Source organism: Bos indicus x Bos taurus, unplaced genomic scaffold, assembly GCF_003369695.1.
Source record: "Bos indicus x Bos taurus breed Angus x Brahman F1 hybrid unplaced genomic scaffold, Bos_hybrid_MaternalHap_v2.0 tig00002091_arrow_arrow_obj, whole genome shotgun sequence".
Taxonomy (NCBI): Eukaryota; Metazoa; Chordata; class Mammalia; order Artiodactyla; family Bovidae; genus Bos; species Bos indicus x Bos taurus.
In genome coordinates, this window is record NW_020867491.1 from 122,810 (window position 1) to 131,616 (window position 8,807).

At 45.6% G+C, this 8,807-nt stretch overlaps 1 protein-coding gene across 1 annotated transcript; it reads left to right on the forward strand.

Annotated features, from left to right (window-relative positions):
• The first annotated feature begins 259 nt into the window (after positions 1-259).
• LOC113888813 (antigen-presenting glycoprotein CD1d-like) lies at positions 260-3,813 on the forward strand. Its single transcript, XM_027535795.1, has 5 exons — positions 260-917; positions 1,211-1,489; positions 2,191-2,469; positions 3,224-3,323; positions 3,420-3,813. Exons 1-5 carry the CDS (start codon positions 350-352, stop codon positions 3,439-3,441), a joined length of 1,248 nt encoding a protein of 415 aa, XP_027391596.1. The 5' UTR covers positions 260-349; the 3' UTR covers positions 3,442-3,813.
• Positions 3,814-8,807: the final 4,994 nt, after the last annotated feature.

Sequence of the window (8,807 nt, forward strand, 5' to 3'; positions counted from 1 at the left end):
TTCTTAATGAGTGGCTGTGACCGCGGCTCTTTGCAGCTCAGATGCCTAACAAGAGGGACCATCTAGCAGATGAAATAGGGATCCCTGGACTGAGGGGGTTGGAATAAGTCCCGGGAGAGTCAGAATGGGCGTCCTGCCTGCCTCCAGGCTTAAGAATTGGCTAGCAACAGGGTCAAGTTCAGGCTTTGGGGAGCCCGGGAAACCCGGGGTGTGTGGGCGGTCGTTGGGGAAGGACTGAGGAGGTGGGGGGTGGGGCGGAGATTCGAGGTCCGAGAGCAGAGCTAGGAAGTGGGGTGCTGGCTGTTTCTGTTCTTCTGGGGGCTTCCGCAGACTTGGCGGAGTTTTGAGAATGAGTGGAACTGGGCTGAGGGCAGAGAGAGGGAGCCGAGCAGGGAAAGGGGACGACGCTCGCGGTGGGCGGGCGGAGACTGATGCACCTCGAAAAGCCGGGAGCTTGATCCACCAGCCCGAGAACCTGCTACTCCCTGCCTTCAGCTGCTTGGCCCCTGGAGACCGAGCTCGATTCAGAGCGAGCAGACATCACCCTTTCTTCCCAAACCTAACTGTTTGTTTCTTTCTTTTTTCCTTCCTTCTCCCTTCTGTACTCTCCCTCCCGTGCCCCCGGCTCCTCCGATCTGTATTCTCTCCAGCCCCGCACATGTCTTTCCCCTTCCAGTTCCTCCAGATCTCCTCGTTCTCCAACCGCAGCTGGACGCGCACAGACGGCCTCGCGTGGCTGGGGGAGCTGCAGCCCTATACTTGGCGCAATGAATCGAACACCATCGGCTTCCTGAAGCCTTGGTCTCGGGGCACATTCAGCGACCAGCAGTGGGAGCAGCTGCAGCATACACTTCTGGTTTATCGCAGCAGCTTCACCAGGGACATCTGGGAATTCGTCGAAAAGCTGCACGTCGAATGTGAGCTGAGGGATGGGATCGTGGACAGCTGCCCAGGGGGAGACAGTGGATGCTGAAGCCCAACCGGGAGGTTCTGGCCCCACGTGATTGTCTCCTCTCTCCCTTTTGAGTCCCACTTCTGCCTGAGAGGTCCCAGCTTGAGTCCTCAAAATACCGCTTGTTCATCCCGCTGCAGGTCACCCATTCTCATTTACATGAACTTTGGGGTCCCCAGTATAACCCTCACACCAATTTCTTCAACTCCTTTCAGTCTTCTAAGCTCTTCATAGATGTCTTTCCATTCCTCTCCTCAGATCCACTTGAGATCCAGATAGCTACAGGATGTGAGCTGCTCCCGAGGAACATCTCAGAAAGCTTCTTCCGCGCAGCATTTCAAGGAAAGGATGTCCTGAGTTTCCAAGGAATGTCTTGGGTGTCAGCCCCAGATGCCCCGCCTTTTATCCAGGAGGTCTGCAAGAGGCTCAATCAGGACCAAGGGACCAAGGAAACGGTGCACTGGCTCCTCCATGACATCTGGCCCGAGTTGGTCAGAGGCCTCTTGCAGACCGGGAAGTCTGAGTTGGAGAAGCAAGGTCAGCCTGCCTTTGTCACCACCTGCCCTCCACTCCACTCTGGGGCTCCATCTAGGGTTTTCATTCCAGGGTTCACATCCCTTTAAGCATCACGGGAAGAAGAGGGGATGGATAAGGTGTGAGGGTATTGAAACACTCCACAGACATTAACTAGGTACCTTTTGGGTTCCATGAATTGAATTAAATAAACCCTGGGGGTCAGTCAGGATCTGTGCTTGAGAAGGGAGAGAAGGCAGATGAACAGTTAAAGCAGTGTCCTGCTGGCTCAGATGATAAAGGGTCTGCCCACAATGCAGGAGACCCGGGTTTGACCCCTGAGTTGTGAAGATGCCCTGGAGAAGGAAATGGCAACCCCCTCCAGTATTCTTGCCTGAAAAATTCCGTGGACAGAGGAGCCTGGTGGGCTACAGTCCATGGGGTTGCAAAGAGTCAGGCATGACTGAGTGACTAACACTTAGAAACTTGCTACGTACGTTACAGCTGAACACATGGTGCTCTGGGAGTACAGAGTAGGGGCATTTACTGGAGACTGGACCAGGGAAGGGAATGGGGATCGGGGAAGGCTTTCCCGGAGAAGCTAATACAAATGGATTGAAACGGTGGGAGTTCATCTCCAGAGGACTGATGAGCCTGCTGTGAAGTCCAGAGCCTCTGATGTGGAGTCTTCACTCTAAGATGTCTCATTCTCCTATTGAATACAGTGAAGCCGGAGGCTTGGCTGTCCAGTGGCCCCAGTCCTGGGCCTGGCCGTCTGCTGCTGGTGTGCCACGTCTCAGGATTCTATCCAAAACCTGTGCGGGTGATGTGGATGAAGGGCGAGCAGGAGGAGCCTGGCACTCGGCAAGGAGACGTCATGCCCAATGTCGACTCGACTTGGTATCTGCGAGTAACCCTGGATGTGGCGGCTGGGGAGGCGGCTGGCCTGAGTTGCCAAGTGAAGCACAGCAGTCTAGGAGACCAGGACATCATCCTGTACTGGGGTGAGAAGGAACTGAGGCCCGGCTGGGGATGGGAGGTGATGGTCCTCAAGCGCAGAGGGAGGGCCTAGGGAAGGGGAGGGAAATGACACACCTTGGATGGAGGAAATGAAGCCCCAGCCAGGACTGATAGTAGGAGGGGATTCTCAAAGGGGAGGAACAAAGATCTGAACTGAAACAGGATGGAGACAAGGTGTTCCCTATTTAAGAAAGAACAGACTAAAATCCCCACTGATCCAGAAATAGGTGGCAAGTACAGAACACCAGGAAGATTTGTTCCCCAGAGGACAGAACTGGGCACTTTGAAAGGCAGGGTAACAAAGATCGCTGTGGTTTGTTGAGTGCTTTCTCGGTGTGAGCTGAACACTCTGCGTACAGCAGAGGATGTATGAACAATCATCCCAGCTGTCCTTTGAGCAGGTACCATTGTTTTCATGTTACAGATGAGAAATTGAGGCGAAGCCAGGTCAGCCTGTCTGAGTCTCATCATTAGAAAGTAGAAGAGCTGGATTTAGACTCAGGTTTGGACTAGCTGTGAAACTAGTGCCTTCCTCCATGAGTACTAGCATATGCTGAAGTGAACGAATTACAGATGTCCAGACCCCAAGAAAAGATGGGGCGTCTAAAAACTTCAGAGGAATACAAGTGGGCACATTAAACAGGACAAGAAATAAGCATCTGGCATGCTCACATGTGCTTATAGTAGGGGATATATGCAGATTCCTGGACTGAGACACATCCTGTGTCCCCCACACAGATGGGAACCATGTCTCCAGGGGCTTGATTGTTGCCCTGGTACTACTGGTGTTCGTCCTTCTGTTTGTTGGAGGCTTAGTCTTCTGGTTTAGGAAGCACCGGTAAGTCTCTCCTTTCCATCTCCTCCCTACCTCAACCCCTCTGCCCAGGTTTTCTCCTCTTCCCTTTTCCTTAATGGTCTCTGTTTTCTCTCACAGCCGCTATCAAGATATCCCATGACTCTCCTCACCACACCTATCTGTCTGGACTTCAGGATCTCAGGGCTTTAGCCCTCAGAATTTGAGGATTACCTTGAAGAAGCGGAGAACAGGCAGCTCTTGTCACACATTTTGAACATTTTATCTAAGAAGTTTTAAGTATGTTTTTTTTTCTTTTAGTATACTGCAAGTGTATATGTCCAAATAGTTCCTTAAAAAACAGAAGTGCAAACTCAGATACCTCTCAGGGACAAGCAGATAAAAGCTGCAGTGTAACTGTGTGTGGTCCTTATTTGAATGATGGAATATGCAGTCAACTGGAAGATCCTTTTCCTTTCCAAGGAAGCAAGTGCAACTGTTCCTTGTGAAGTATAAAGTAAGACTTTTGCTTGGCTCTAACTCACCTTTTTTTCAAGAAAAACAGGTCTAGCATTATATGTGAACAAGCCTATGTTAGCGTGTTGATAGAAACCTTTACAATATGTGAGGTGTTGTTCAGTGGCTCAGTCGTGTCTGACTTTTTGCAACCCTATCAGTTCACTTCAGTTGCTCAGCATACCAGGCTTCCCTGTGCTTCGCCATCTTCTGGAGCTTACTCAAACTCATGTCCATTGAGTCAGTGAAGCCATCCAACTATCTCATCCTCTGTCGTCCCCTTCTCCTCCCGCCTTCAATCTTTCCTCGCATCAGGGTTTTTTCTAACAAGTCAGCCAAAATATTGGAGCTGCACCTTCAGCATCAGTCCTTCCAATGAATGTTTCTGGTTGATTTCCTTTAGGATTGACTGGGTTTGATCTCTTTGCAGTTCAAGGGACTCTCAAGAGTCTCCTCCAACACCACAGTTCAAAAACATCAATTCTTTGGCACTTACCCTTCTTTATGGTCCAACTCTCACATCCATACATGACTACTGGAAAAACCATAGCTTTGACTAGGTGGACCTCTGTTGGCGAAGTAATGTCTTTACTTTTTAATATGCTGTCTAGGTTTGTCAGATATTTCTTCCAAAGAGCAAGCATCTTTTGATTTCATGGCTGCAGTAACCATCTGCAGTGATTCTGTGTGGGAACCATGTTTTACTGATTTCTCAGAAATGTCTCCTGGAATTGAACACTCATTCCCTCTTCCTTGCTTGCTCTCCGCCACCCTTAATTTAGACGTTCTGACTGACACCTCAGTGTCAGCTAGATGCTGTTCTGTACACAGAACAAACCCCCTTATCTTCAAAGACCTTTCCTTAGGACTCTTATATCATTACCTCCAGACCTCCAGGAGGAAGCCTCCTTGATCCCTGAATTCTAGTCTCTGTCTTGCTTTCCTGTGCTTAGTTAAAGATTACAAGATAAGTTACCAGTAAAATATGTGCTCTGTAGGTTCTTGGGAAGTTGCTTCTCTGAACGCTCTCCCTGTGCTGTCTGTCATAATACTGTGTGTTTGTATTATTCAGTGCGAAACCACCACAATTTTGGAACCCAAGAAAATAAAGTCTGCTGCCTTTTCCACTGTTTCCTCATCTATTTGCCATGGAATAATGGGACCGGATGCCATGCTCTTTGTTTTTTGAATGCTGAGTTTTAAATCAGCTTTTCTGGGGTTGTGGGATACTCCAAATACACCTCTGCTGGATGACCCTAGGCCTCCCAGTTTGTGTCTGTGGTATAAAAAGTTTGTCCTGAATGATACATTGAGAATTTCAGAACCTTCTCTGGTAGTTCAGATGGTAAGGAGTCTTCCTACAATGCAGGAGACCTGGGTTTGATCCCTGGGTGAGGAAGATCCCCAGGAGAAAGGGATGGCAACCCACTCCAGGATTTTTGCTTGGAGAATCCCATGGATGAGACTATCCATGGAATTACACAGAGTTGGTCATGACTGAGCCACTAATGCTTTCACTTTCAGAACCTAACTTCTATTTTGAACCTGAATTTACAAAGAGAGACATTTTAAAAGAAAGGTTGTAGGAAACAGAGGTGTCTCAAGTTTTTACTTCATGTAAGTTGGTTAAAAGAGGAGAAATCATAGTGTGGGTATATAATGTAGAAAAAGCTACTTTTGGTAGTGATATTTCTCTCACGTGGCCAGTTGTTTTTTCGGAGTGGATGGAGACAGATTCTCCCACTTATAGCTATTAAATGAGACTATACACGAGCTGGGCTGAACCCATTTGGACAGGCATGAGTGCTAGTGGAGGCCCAGCTGTCTGCTCTATTCTTAGCCTCGATAAGAAAAACAGGAAACGTAGAGGAACAGCAGCCCTTTCTGATGCAAAGAAATTTGAATCTCAAGATAAAATCCTCTGTAGCTACCAAGGAAGTAGTCACTTAGCACTCAAAGCCCTTGAACATCCAGAAAAAAAAGACCAAGCTTGTGAAGTCTTTGCTTGAGAAAATTAAGATTTGGCTATTCGAGGTTTTTTGTATTTCCATACAAATTGTGAAATTATTTGTTCTAGCTCTGTGAAGAATACTGTTGGTAGCTTGATAGGGATTGCGTTGAATCTATAAATTGCTTTGGGTAGTATACTCATTTTCACTATATTGATTCTTCCAATCCATGAACATGGTATATTTCTCCATCTATTAGTGTCCTCTTTGATTTCTTTCACCAGTGTTTTATAGTTTTCTATATATAGGTCTTTAGTTTCTTTAGGTAGATATATTCCTAAGTATTTTATTCTTTCCGTTGCAATGGTGAATGGAATTGTTTCCTTAATTTCTCTTTCTGTTTTCTCATTATTAGTGTATAGGAATGCAAGGGATTTCTGTGTGTTGATTTTATATCCTGCAACTTTACTGTAGTCATTGATTATTTCTAGTAATTTTCTGGTGGATTCTTTAGGGTTTTCTATGTAGAGGATCATGTCATCTGCAAATAGTGAGAGTTTTACTTCTTCTTTTCCAATTTGGATTCCTTTTATTTCTTTTTCTGCTCTGATTGCTGTGGCCAAAACTTCCAAAACTATGTTGAATAGTAATGGTGAAAGTGGGCACCCTTGTCTTGTTCCTGACTTTAGAGGAAATGCTTTCAATTTTTCACCATTGAGGATAATGTTTGCTGTGGGTTTGTCATATATAGCTTTTATTATGTTGAGGTATGTTCCTTCTATTCCTGCTTTCTGGAGAGTTTTTATCATAAATGGATGTTGAATTTTGTCAAAGGCTTTCTCTGCATCTATTGAGATAATCATATGGTTTTTATTTTTCAATTTGTTAATGTGGTGTATTACATTGATTGATTTGCGGATATTGAAGAATCCTTGCATCCCTGGGATAAAGCCCACTTGATCATGGTGTATGATCTTTTTAATGTGTTGTTGGATTCTGATTGCTAGAATTTTGTTAAGGATTTTTGCATCTATGTTCATCAATGATATTGGCCTGTAGTTTTCTTTTTTTGTGGGATCTTTGTCAGGTTTTGGTATTAGGGTGATGGTGGCCTCATAGAATGAGTTTGGAAGTTTACCTTCCTCTGCAATTTTCTGGAAGAGTTTGGCATCTTCTGTGTTGGACTTGCAGATAAAACCTAGGATATGTGTGGAAATGCAGCTAGTTTCTAAATCCATGGTTTCCAAACTGGTTTCCTAACCTGTAGCCTCATCACCTGGAAAGTTGCAAATTATGTTAAGCTACCCCCTGCCAATGAGCCCTACTAAATGAGAAATCTTATGAGTGGGGCCCAGTCATCTGTGTTTTATCAAGCCCTCAGGTGATTCTGGGGGCTTCATAGGTGGTCAGTGGTAAAGAATCTGCCTGCCAATGCAGGCAGTGCAGTAGACGTGGGTTCAATCCCTGGGTGGGGAAGATCCCCTGGAGTAGGAAATGGCAACCCGCTCCAGTATGCTTGCCTAGAAAATTCACTGGACAGAAGCTCCTGGTGGGCTACAGTCCCTGGGTCACAAACAGTCATACGTGACTGAAAGACTTGGCACACACACACACACACACACACACACACATGCACACACACACACAGTTAATTCTGATGTTCAGTTAATGTTAGAGAATCACTGTTCGTAAGTACTGTCCATTGCTATGCAACAGATTCCTCAGAATGCTAAATGAAATGTTGGCTTGAGGTTATTTAGGGAAGGCCTCCTAGAGGGAGGGGAAATTGAAACAGGAAATAGAGATCCACTGAGGTGAACCAACAAGTGTACTGGATCAGGAGACAAGGATCTCTTTATTCACTCACTTTATTCCTGTGCCAAAAGGAGATACAATTGTCTGTTTTGATCATGCTACAGATTGAATGTCTATGTCCTGTGTCCTCTGTTGAAAACCGAATACCCAAGGTGATGGTTTTAGATGGTGAGTACTTTGGGAGGAGATTAAACCATGAGGTCTGAGCTCTCATGAATGGAATTAGTGAGTGACCTTATAAAAAAGCGTCCTTATCTATATACATATGGAGAAGGCAATGGCACCCCACTCCAGTACTCTTGCCTGGAAAATCCCATGGATGGAGGAGCCTGGTAGGCTGCAGTCCATGGGGTCGCTAAGAGTCGGATGCTACTGAGCGACTTCACTTTCACTTTTCACTTTCGTGCACTGGAGAAGGAAATGGCAACCCACTCCAGTATCTATATATAGCACATATATATAGTTCCCTATATATATTGGGAACTCTACTCAATACACTGTTGTAATATATATGGGAAAAGATCTCAAAAAGAATAATATGTATATGTATAACTAAATCACTTTTCTGTACATCAGAAACTAATGCAACATTGTAAATCAGCTATAAAAGTGAAGTTGCTCAGTCGTGTCCTACTCTTTGAGACCCCATGGACTGCAGCCTCCCAGACTCCTCTGTCCATGGGATTTTCCAGGCAAGAGTACTGGAGTGGGGTGCCATTTCCTTCTCCAGGGGATCTTCCTGACTTGGGGATTGAACCTGGGTCTCCTGCATTGCAGGCGGACGCTTTACCCTCTAAGCCACCAGGAAATCCCAAATCAGCTATACTCCAGTATAAATAATTAAAAAGGTCTTTTTCTCCTCTGCCACTTGTGAAGCAAGACACAGCTAGAATATGTGGTCTACGAACCAGGAAGTGGACTCAGTTGATCTGGTAGTTCTCAGCCTCCAGAATTGTGAGAAAATCATTTCCATTGTTTCTAAACCACCCAGTTTATGGTATTTTGTTATGGTAGCCAAGTGGACAAAGATAGATAAGCTTATAAATGCCATAGGAAGCAATGTGTACAAATGTGTGGCAGTCCACAATGCTTTTAAAAATATAGCACCAGTTCACAGTTTTTGGTACCATGCTGACCTCAGGGGATGCTCTTCAGCTTAGCTTCCTTGAGCAGTGTCTAGCTTCTGAACAATCCCATTGGTCTTCTACAGTTTTCAGGCATGTGTGTTAATGTCCTTTCTGAAATCTTT